The sequence below is a fragment of the Kryptolebias marmoratus genome, linkage group LG3, assembly GCF_001649575.2.
Source record: "Kryptolebias marmoratus isolate JLee-2015 linkage group LG3, ASM164957v2, whole genome shotgun sequence".
Classification (NCBI taxonomy): Eukaryota; Metazoa; Chordata; class Actinopteri; order Cyprinodontiformes; family Rivulidae; genus Kryptolebias; species Kryptolebias marmoratus.
The window spans coordinates 1283744-1295376 of NC_051432.1; the positions used below are offsets into that span (position 1 = coordinate 1283744).

General features: G+C 37.4%; 1 protein-coding gene across 2 annotated transcripts in view; it reads right to left on the bottom strand.

Annotated features, from left to right (window-relative positions):
* The window catches only part of LOC108245317 (hexokinase-1), a 37088-nt gene extending 29912 nt beyond the window's left edge, over positions 1–7176 (bottom strand). Inside the window, exons 1-2 of one of the 2 annotated variants that reach the window (XM_017432121.2) lie at positions 6755–7176; positions 3499–3661 (exon numbers count right to left, since the gene is read on the bottom strand). In XM_017432121.2, the coding sequence (XP_017287610.1) occupies positions 3499–3661; positions 6755–6817 (226 nt within the window). In that variant the 5' untranslated portion in view covers positions 6818–7176. The remainder of the gene's footprint in view (positions 1–3498; positions 3662–6754) is intronic. The other variant, XM_017432122.2, reaches the window with a different exon arrangement.
* Positions 7177–11633: the final 4457 nt, after the last annotated feature.

Sequence of the window (11633 nt, forward strand, 5' to 3'; positions counted from 1 at the left end):
AGTCTTGTTGGGTTTGAAATGTACTGGGATGTTGTGTTTGGAGAAAATCCTTCTGAGTTTCTCAGATACTCCAGCAATGTAAGGAATGACAATGTTCTTTCCTCTGTTCCTCTCCTTGTTCTGTTCCCTGGTGTGTTTAGTGGATTTCCTAGCTGACTTGACAAAAGCGCAATTGGGATACCCACATGTTTGGAGAGCTTTTTTGATGTGTTTCTGTTCCTTTTCCTTCCCTTCTGTCTTCGTGGGGACGTGAAAAACTCAGACTACTGCATCTGGCACCAGCAACCACCTTACACTCAAAGCCAGTTTCTTCCCCATTCTGATGCCCTGGATTAAACTTTGTCAAGTCGTCTTTACCACATCTATATGCCTAAAGGCAATGAGTTGTTGTCATGTGACTGGCTGATTATGTGATAAGTGGTCAAAGGGAACCCAAAATGCAAACTCAGAGGCTGAAGAAACTTGAATAAAACTAAAATTTTAATAAGGAAACAAAAGGGCTGCCAAAGCAGCACAGAACTAAATGCAGGGGCATAACAAAACTAAAGGCTAATAATAATAAGAACCAGGAAACCATGAAGCAAACCTGGAACAACCGTAGGATCTGACATAGAGTGAAGATGCGCTGAGAGTATTTATGCTAGGAGGGATTGCGGAGTGGGAACAGGTGTGAAGAACAAGTAGATGCAGAGTATGTGTGAATGCTGAACTGAAAGCCAGAATGGCTGAGGAGAAACTATGGCCAAGGACAAAGAGGAAACTAAGTAACAAGCAGTTGAACAGGGGTACCGAGTAAAGTGAGTGTATTTTATGCTTTTAGTCAAGGGGGATGATTTAACTTGAAATTAAATTTTATAAGAAATACATTTATTAGATCAAATGATTAAATAAAAATATATCTATGAATAAACATTGTTTGTGGCTAAATTTGATGATGATTAAAATACCAACAATTTATCAACATCTACATGCAGTGCACTGACTGCCTTTTAAGAAGACAATAATTTAGTGTTATTTGACAATTTGATGTTTATTTAAAATGATACAGCACTAAGAATAACTATGGCAATATTTTAATGTTGTTATACTCAGACTTTTCTATGTTGAATGTCATTAAGACAAGAATGTGTGAAAGGATGGAGCTTTGTACTGAGAAGTCAGCCTCTGTTACCATGGTGATCTAGCTGGGCTTAGTCCGTTATACTTCCTTCGTTATACTGAAGACTTTGACCTTCAGCTTAAAATTGCTGGATAATCTGTTAACTTTGCTTCATAGTACAACCCTCTGGTCTAAACAGCTGTGATTATTTTTATTCAGAAACATGTTTTCTGTATTTAAGTGCAGTAATCTCATATTTCTATATAGATCCCATGACTCCTACTGCCATAAACTTAGCCTGAAGAAGACTTATGAGTGAGAGTAAAATTCATTATTCAAAAATTCCTGCGACCACGCAGCATTATTGTTAATTTATAGCATTAGAAACATCTTTTTTAGCATTACTCGTTTGCCTTCAGTGACCAACTTAATTTTGTATATCAACATATATATATGTGTGTGTTTTATTAGTGTATTTTCAGAACTAGTAGGTTTGACCTGATGATAAAGATAGAGTAAAACCAAACCATTTATCCTACCCTAGTTTGCTGTATAAGCTTGTGAATGTTGTTGTGCTTAACCTTATAATAAATAGGTGATTTTAAACATAAAACAAATCCCTTAAATTGACATCACATTTAAATCTTTTTTTTCCCTAATTTTCAGGTAAAAACTACATCATACAACATTTTAGTAGTTTACCATTTTTCAAGGAGCTCACAAAATTGTAAACATGTGTAGATGATGAGAAACATTTGATTTTAATAGGTTAATACAAAAACAGAGCTGATTAATTAAATTTAATTAATTTAAACTTCTAATAATAATTTACATCATTCCAGCTTGTAGGTAAAAAGTAACTTTAGCTTTACTGCAGACCACAGAATAGAAGTTAAAGCCTAATTCTATCTACAGGACTTTTAATGATCTAAAGAAAAAACATGCAAAAGAAATCATAGCTAGGTATGAACAAATCTGAACACCTATGATTCTCATTTAAGCTGTCACTGTTTATCTGGCTTTTAAATGTTTTTTTTTTTTAACTTTCTTTATGGCTTCAACTTTGCCCTTTGCTTGGTCTCTCAGTCCCCTCGTGTTGTTGTTGAAACCTGAGGCTATTTATAATGTGTGGAAGGCAGGCGTCAGCCTGTATAGCTTTGCCCAACTGCACATGCCACATTTAAGCTTTAGTCTGTTAAACACTGCATGTTTAAAAGATAGTTTACTTATAAGGGATTGTTTGATTTCTCAGAGGTTTGTTGGCATTGAAGAAATCTGTCAGCTTTATCAAGAAGCATCTACATTTGATACAGAAAGATATTTTAATAGAGAAAATTTTAAGGCCACTAACTAACCTTTTTTTGTTCTTGTTTTACTAAAAATTATAACAGTTGTGTTTCACAGGCAGTGAAGCTGTTCACACGTTGACCTCAGAACTAAAACAGTAGTGATTTAGTGAGTCCAAATCCAGAGCACAAAGAGGCTTATGTCACAGGACCAGCGTGACTATTTTAACACATCAGCATTTTATATAAACTGGAAGAGGAAACATCATACTGTACTTGAACACATTTTCAGTAAAGATAGACTGTTTGTATCACAGGAATAACATAACTTTTGCCAAGCAGTAAAATAATGAAGCTTCAACAAGGTATAATTGTGTGAATGAAACTTTTTGAAAGATATTCCTCCTTTATTCTGTTTGTCCTTTCCAGAAAATACCACTATTTATCTATTTTAACTATTAATTATTACTAGTAATTAAACAATGTATTTAATTAGATTACAGTGGCTGTGTGGGGTTTGGGATTTCTGCTGGATGTTAGACTGAATTCATGGTTCATGGTCCACTCAACTCTATGCTCAACTACAAAACTTGTGTGACATAAATTTTGTCATTTTTACCTGTCATTGGAAGAGCAACACAAATATTTGTGACTGCACAGTTTGAGTACACCAACTGCAACAATATAACTCCCATTAAAAAAAGTGGTGCCAAACACATAACAAAAAGAAGACCACAAATTAAACCAAAAGTGGAAGAAGAAAAACACAAAAGGATGCTTGTTTTGAGGAAATGTTGAAAGAGGAAATTAGCTGTGATTCTCAGATGGGTAAGTTTTCAATTGGGGGCTTTGAAGAGTAAGAAATCACTCAATTTATTCTTCTAGTCTTTTGAAGAGAAAGTTTACTAATTTATGCATTTTGATTACCTCTTAGGCTATATAGTAAAAACTGTCAACCCCCGAGTTGAACTTTGTGTTGCGGCTGGTCAAATTAAAGCACATCTGTAAGTTCCCAAAGGTTTGCGGCTGTGGACCTTATTAACATCAAATAAACATATTCCCCAACTGCTGCAGTGTGTGTTTGTTTGTGAGTCTCATTTATTCACACTCTACCTGATCCATCAGGGATGGACCTGACAAAGGTGGGCAGCATCTTGACGGCAGCAGTGGGGTTTGTGTCACGGCCAAGTCCATTCTCCATTTCCCTGCGGAAGCGGTTCTTGATGTCCTTTAGTGTGTCATCAGAGAAACGCATGGAGTACAGGTACTTATCAATCTGCAGAACAGATATGCACAAAGAAGGGGTGTGAAGAACGTGAAAATCATACCAAGCTAACAAGAAAAGAAATCGGCATTGACAGACCTTTACCAGTTGTTTAGATAAAAACACTCATTTATCTCTTACTTGCCTACAAAAGAGTTTATTTTAAGTATTTTCCTGCAGTTACAGTGTCTCTAAGTCTGAGTGAATTGTCTCCCTTCTTTTATTAGGCCTGAGCAGCAACAGCGCTGCAAAGGTCTATTTTAATCGTAATGTTTATTATTATTTATTTTGGTATGGTAGGGACATACAGGTAGTGCTGCCATTAATTAAAGCAAACATGGTGGCAAATAAGACAGAAGCAAACAGTTGATTGTGTGTTCCTCTTATTGTAAAAAAGTGGCTGAACAAGGACTTCTAAAATCGCAACAAATGTTTCTATGTAGCCAGATACAGAATTTTGTTAAAATTTGCAGCAATTAAATAAATAACATTTACCATAAAGATACTTTTAGGATAGTTTTAGAATCATTTTTTATTATGTTTAGTTATAAAAAACCTGGGAAATTATAGTTTTAACTCAGGAACAACATAAAAGTGAAATTTTGATACCAAGTGTGATCACTCAGTGCAGGGCAAGCCATGATGAACACCACAATTTAGAAGTCTGTTCTGTGCCAAGTGACAGTAATTGTAAAGTTTGCTTTACAATGAGTCATTGTTCTCAAAACAAAGATTGTTTTAGACATAACATCATTACTGTCTTTGGCATGTTTTTAAAAGGCTGTAGGCTAAGACAGTTTCAGTTATTGCCCACTGCTGAAAGGTGAAAGGCAAGTAATCATTTTTTTGCCCTTGTCTGCGTGTGTTCATGTGCCTGTCTGATTACAAAATATTTCATAATCCACTGGGCAAACTTTAATGAACCTCTTTGAATGTAATCACTGGATGTACATCTAGAATTGGTTAACTTTTGCAGTCAACTCTATTAAAGATGGCTGCCATGACTAACTGACTGCAAAAATAATAAAAAAAATGGCTACAACTCAGCCAATTTTACAGATATTGACCTAAAATCTGGTGTAGTAGAAGCTGAGACTGATCCCCAAGACAGATTTAAAAACACTAACAAATTGAACAAGGTCTTTATTTTTATTGCCACTAACTATTTGTAGTTAAGTTTTTCTGTCTGTCAGCAAAATATCTTATGATCCCTGAACAGATTTAAATTAATTTTTCAGGAAATTGTCATTGAATATACAGTACAACTGTATAACTGTATCACAGTACACCTACAACAGCTTGATTCGTGGAGCTAATTTAATTTGAAATGGCTACCACAGCATTCTAACCTCACAAAATCATCTATAATTCAATCAATTTGACAGATAATGAGGTTAATTTTGGTATAACTGTACCTGAAATTTATTTACAACTCATACTCTAACTGCAACTTATTGTGAAAGACAGCTTTGTCTAAAACTGTTCCAGTAACTGTTAGTCAATCTCATGAGCACCTCTGGACAGATTTTAATGACATTTTCAGAAAGTAATCACTGAATGTACATCTAAAACTGACTAAGTTTTGGAGTCGACCCAAGTCAAGATGGCCACCACAGCTAACTGGCCAACACAAAAATGGATAAGGTTCCATCAAGTTGACAGATAGTGAGCTAACAAATGATGTGGTAGTAATTGAGAGTCATTCACAACACATACCCTGAGTGTGACATCTTGTAATATTGCATTTTATTTCACATAATGTTATTTTCAAGGTTTGACCAAAACAGCCACAACTTTTCAACATAGTATGATTTTAGTTGAAAACGGAAAGCATTCCTTCAAGGAATGGTTTAATTTTACATGTAATTAGTATGACCACTGGAATAACCAGGTAAAGAAGATGGATGGATGGATGGATGGATGGATGGATGGATGGATGGATGGATGGATGGATGGATGGATGGATGGATGGATGGATGGATGGATGGATGGATTTAATTTCATTGCACTGGCATACAATATATTTGTTCAGTTAGTTGTAGCAATTTATTGAAGCACCAATGTAAATATTCAAGCATAAAACAGTCTTACTTTCTGTCAAGCATGATTTAGTGTCACCCCAGTTTACCCTGAGACTTTCAATCTGAATTTCTACACTTTTAAAATAAAGGTTTGCAATAGTAAACTATTTATTAATTTCTATACAAACTATCAAATATTAAAGGGGTAAATAACTTTTGATAAGCCATTGTATTATTATTATGCTCTCAAAAAGCAGCCATTTAGGCTAATGCCAAGTTTTATAAAACATTTGTAGCGTTGTAGTTAACCAGTTACATCCAGAATTTTTCTGGTTGCAGAACCTATACACTTTCAGTGCAGTTTGTTGACCTTTATTGTTCCAATAACCTGTTTCAGCAGAGGGATGTGCCCAGGCTGCATTGTGAAGTCACACCCCATAAATGGTTTTACCCCACACCAGTTTCGATTGACGCTCCCACCCCCGCTACTATCACTATGCTCCCATTTCCACCCTCACCAGTCTTTAAATTGAATCCATGGTCAGTTTTGGAAGTCTGTAATTAGTTCTTCAGGATGTATGTTGCCTTTTTAGATATAATAAAAATGTCCTCTACAGGAAAAAGCAGAAACAAGAAACAACAGCTGTAAAAATAAGAGGATTGGAAAAACAGCAAGAGATAAAGGAGATTGATTATATATTTACAACTTTTAATAACTATCTCTGTCTTATTTGGACACCATAGCAACCAATGCACTAGAAACCCTGATGGTGGCGATGTGCTGCAGACAGTAGCACATCGCCACCATCCTAGACCACGGCCCTGCTCAAGGACATCAGTGTCAAATACTAGTAACCCTTCAACAAACTAGAACTGGATCAAATCCAAATTTTATTTCATAATGACCTACTCCTCTTTTAGTCTTGAAAGCCTACATTCTTCTCTTCCAGCCAAGATATACCATCAGACAGCTCAATGCCAACGTTCTGGTAATGTTAACTGGTGTCTGTGGCTGTCCTCTGGGCTGCTGTCACATCCCACAGGTCTCAGTTCAACTGTACAGTTCAAAGCTGCTCCCACTCACCTTCTTGAGCTGATCATCCTTCAGCTCAGTGAAGTAGTAGGCCAGAAGCTGAGCCGCTATCATCTTGCCTGCACGTCCACCAGGAGCTGTCAGCTACTATGAAGTGGTTAGAGTAGAGAAAGAGGAAAAGGAGGCCTGTCGTCTATTTACTCCTGTTCCTCCACGCTGATCCCCCTTTATCCTGCAGTCAGTAAAGAAGAAGGCGTAACCTGCGCAACTGGACAAGGTTAAAAGAAAATGTCTGGTAAAACAAGAGTACAGCAGCGGCCGTGCCTGCTAGTCTGCTACAGGCAATAGTCACTGCCTCACACACACACACATACACACACACTACAAACACACACACAGGCTTGCGTTTATTCTGCCTCCCCCCTTTCAGTTGCTAACTCCCTGTTAGCTCCAGGGAGATGTTACAGCTCTGCACTGGAATGGTGGTTCTGCTATGCCCTGCCCCCACTGATCCTTCTGATTGGCTGAGCTAGGGATAGGAAGGAGAGTAAGGAGGGGAGCAGTTGACCAGAGGAGGGGGTAGCATTAGAGTGAAGGGGGTGTGACTGTGAGCTGAAGGAGGAAGCTGCATCAGTATGATAACCTCCCTCCAGCCGGCATGTCTCTCATGTTGCCATGGTACCCAATAGAGGACGTGCAAAGGGGCAGGACCACATGATGATGTCACAATTTCTCTTCTCACTCAGCATCAGCTGCAGGCTAAAGAGCATCAGATACAAACTAGCATCGAGGCATCTCCTCACACCACTGCTCAGGCAGTTACTCAGTTAGAGAAACAGGCTAATAACTGATGGGCTTTTATCTCTGCAACACACACTCCACCCATGACAGCATGGTTCCCACATATATTACTTTCTTGATAATAAAACTGAAAAGGCAGACATCTCTCAAAGCAGGGTTGCAATAATTTGTCCTGGAGCTTCCGATTATATTAAAAAAATTTACCTTTTCCTATGTTTTCACATCACTAAATATGGAAAGTTCCCATTAGTTTGCTGTTGATTGAGGGCGTGGTTCTTATTTATACATCTTCAGTTTGAGTTTGGATGAATACTAAGCTTATGTTGTAGTCCCAACCTCAAGCAATCTTGACCAAATATGTTCTATAGAGATTATAGTCCTTTTCTGCTCCCATATTGCCTTCCAGATTAATTTCAGAGCATTACAGTTTTCCAAACAGGTTTTATGTTCAACATGTGGTTTGATCTTGATTTGAGCCGTGCTGCAGCAGATCTCAGCATTACTATACATAGTCAGTGACAACCCCCACTCTCCTGACTGCAGCTCTGCTACGTCAGCTCGCTGTGCGTGAAAGGAACCACGTCTGCTGACTCAGTGACGTGCTAAGCTTCTGACGTTCCACTTTTCTTCCCCTTGATTTGTCGTGATTTAAAGCTTTCCTCATTAATGATCCTCTACTCTGCAACCTACATTTCCTCTGTCCTCTGTCCCTCAGTCCCTCTCTCATCATGACCCATCTTTAGACTGAAACCACAAGTGAACCACATGATCTGCCTGTACCGTCTTCCCCTGCTCTCCACACAAGAGAAGCTCAGCAGGACGCATAGGGAGAAGAGGGAGGGCTGAACATTCATTCACTCTTCACTGCTACTGAATTCCCTTCCTAGTGTCATGGCTGCTTCAGGGTGACCTTCTCTGAACGCCGCCTCATTAACTCTGCTTACAAAGTACCTATTGGCATACAAAACCAAAACACTACCTGTATTACTTTATGTTTATTACAAACAGTTAAAAAACACACTGGGCTGATAAGGTTACCTGACCTGAAGCAATACTCCCCTGGTTTAAGGAGAACTAGGTAAAGGTCCTGGAGTGGGTCAGTCAAAGCCCAGACCTCAGTCCAACTGAGAATGTCTGGTTTGATTTAAAGATTGTTGGACACAATATAAATGTATTTATTTATTTTTCTTTTAAGAAATATTTAAAATCAAGTTTTTTTCTATTCAAATTGATTATTATGGAATATTTCATGAAGGTTCATTACTTATAATCAAACTGAAAATCTATTTAAGGTTTTTATTTTTTTAATCTGTTTGAATACCAGACAACCAAATAGAACAAATTTCAATGGGGACAAATACTTTTGTAATCCACTGTATTTGGAATAGGCCACTTAGTTTATAATGAAAACATGAAGAAATAAAGAAGAAATAAAAGGAAGACAAGACACAAAACTATAGAACAAACAAGAAGGCAATCCTAAATAATTTCATCAGTTAGCGCTTATAGGTTACAATCAATATTTTGCTTACAAGAGGGACTGCTAACTTTCTGCTCATCACATTATCATGCTCCATTAATCTCTTTTATGCTCTGTACAAACTGGGAATGGGACCAGAGACAGGAAAGAAACTGGAATTATGCTAACCGTCTAAAGTTTAAAACCCAAACACACACTCACAGAGTCCAAGTCCTTTATGCTGTTTTGGAGCCTATGCTACTCTCATCATTAAAAAAACACAACTACAACACAGTGTTATTGTTGTAGATTTATCTTCATGTCAGCTTTTTCTGTTTAAATAATCTGCAGTAAAAAATGTAAAGCAACAGTGGCTGTTATAAGCTACTGTTTAGCTTGATTACAACAACATAGGTTTTAAAAGTATTACTTTCTACTCAATCACTGCACATATAATATGTCATTTGTGCTGCAGTACAATATCTTAAGTCTGGAAAAGATCACTTTCTAATTTAAAATAAGGGAGCAATGTTTATATTTGAACCCACATTTTTCTCATAATATTTTTCTGTTTCATTTGATGTAGTTTGTGTTGTTTGGTTTATTAACATAAAATGTTTTAAGTATTGTTGTTGCAACATATATGTATAACTGTACAGTTTAAGAGCTAGAGCTCATGGGCTCTTGTGATCTTGACCTTTGACCTCATGACCTTGATCTCTAAAGGGCAATCCCTAGACCCATCGGGAGTCCAGCTGTGAAGTTTGACCTTCCTATGTCACATGGTTGCGAAGTTATAGCATGCACAAGTTTAGATCTAAATTTTGACCTTGATAGCTTTGGTGGCCATTTTGTTGTTTTGTTTTACCATTCAGTATGTGATGGGGCTCATTCTCAGCTACTGCCACAGCAAATTTCAGTTCTATATATTGAGAAATGACAGAGTTGAAGTTGAAAGAAACATTGAGGAATTAAAATGGCGTGTTTTTTGTGATGTTGACCTTTGACCTTGTGGCTTTGTAACCAAGCACGGTGATCCCTGGCCCATGAGGGTTGTAGCTGTGAAGTTTGACCTTCTTAAGTTACACGGTTTTCAAGTTAGAGCACAAACAACTTTAGTTGTGAATTATGATCTCGTTAGCTTTGGTGGCCATTTTGTATTTTTTTTCTCAGCATTCAATATACGATGGGGCTCTGTGTCAGGTACTACCACACCAAATTTCAGCTCCATATATGGAAAAATGAGTGAGTTGAAGCTGAAAAGTGAGTTGTCCTGGAACAGATAAATAATACAACACCAGTGTCTAAATAATGCCAAAATAACTGTGAGAAATACTAACACAAATACACTCTTAAAGACTGCAATAATATTGTTTCTAAATATAGAAACCCGTGTTGGTAGCTGTCTGAAACAAAGTAAACTACTGGTGTCACTGATACTAATATTCACTGCAGACAGACACTAGGTGGTAGTATTCAACAGAGTGTAGCACCTAACTCGGTCTTCAGAATATGGCTATAAATGGGTGCTCCACCAAATTTGTACATTTAGTTTGATAGGAAGAAAAAATGTACCAGAGTTCCTGTTAAAATGTTTTTTGCATTGTTTTTTATGTTACACAATGAAAAGAAGTGTTGCAAAGTCTGAAAACAAAAACTTTCAGACTTGTGCAAATGGTGTCAATTAAAGGTGTCTAGTTTGAGGCCAAGTTGTTGGTCCTGAGAAAGGTCTTTGCAATTAAATTATTGACCTTTTTTAAAAAATCAGTGCACAGGTGAACGGTGTATGCAGGGCTTACCTATTTTGCTTCTAAAAAAAAGTCCAGTTGAAAAGCTCTGTTTAGTGAAATGGTCTTCAGCTTGTATGTGCTTTTTGCCTTTTACAGACAGGCACACACGGTCATCTTGGTTTATTTAGGTGGATTCTAATACAGACCTGGTGGAGTAGAGATGTTCTGTGTGGGCTGCACTGTATTAGAGTAATTTTTAAAGTTTTAGATGTTTGTAATAAATCTAAAAGCACAATTACATATTTATGATATAGATAATACATCTTTTATTATTTAAGTCTATATGGAATGTTGAATTAAAAAAAAATGAAAGTAAAGCAGCCAAATCCTATGCCTTTGCTCTCTTACAATGACATCATTACTATAATGATAAGGCCTTTATGCAGGCTGATGACCCTGCTATGTTCTCCATGACCTACAGGATTTATTAGCACATGGCTGGATCGCAGAAAATTTGGAAAATCTACAGTGTAAAGGCAGTCATGCGCTGCTCTGCTCCTAGTTCTCGCCAAATCTTTTTTGCCTATTAACTGCGTAGCGTGGGTGTGATGGGGTTGTAGTCTCAGCATGAAGCCAGCATGGCCAGTCCTCTTTGAAATTCTTCACAACCAAGCTACTCTAGTGAGCATGGGAACCATGCCATGGACACCTCATACACTGTACCATGATAATAAATCACCTTGACATTACTGCTTAAGAAACTCATCCATGCGTTTGTCTTTAGCTGCATTGATTACTGCAACAGCGTCTTCACAGGTCTGACTAATAAATCAATCAAACAGCTGCAGCTGCTCGTGTTCTCACTAAAACCAGGAAGATAGAGCACATAACACCAGTTTTAAAGTCCCTACACTGGCTCCCTGTAGCTCAAAGAATAGAC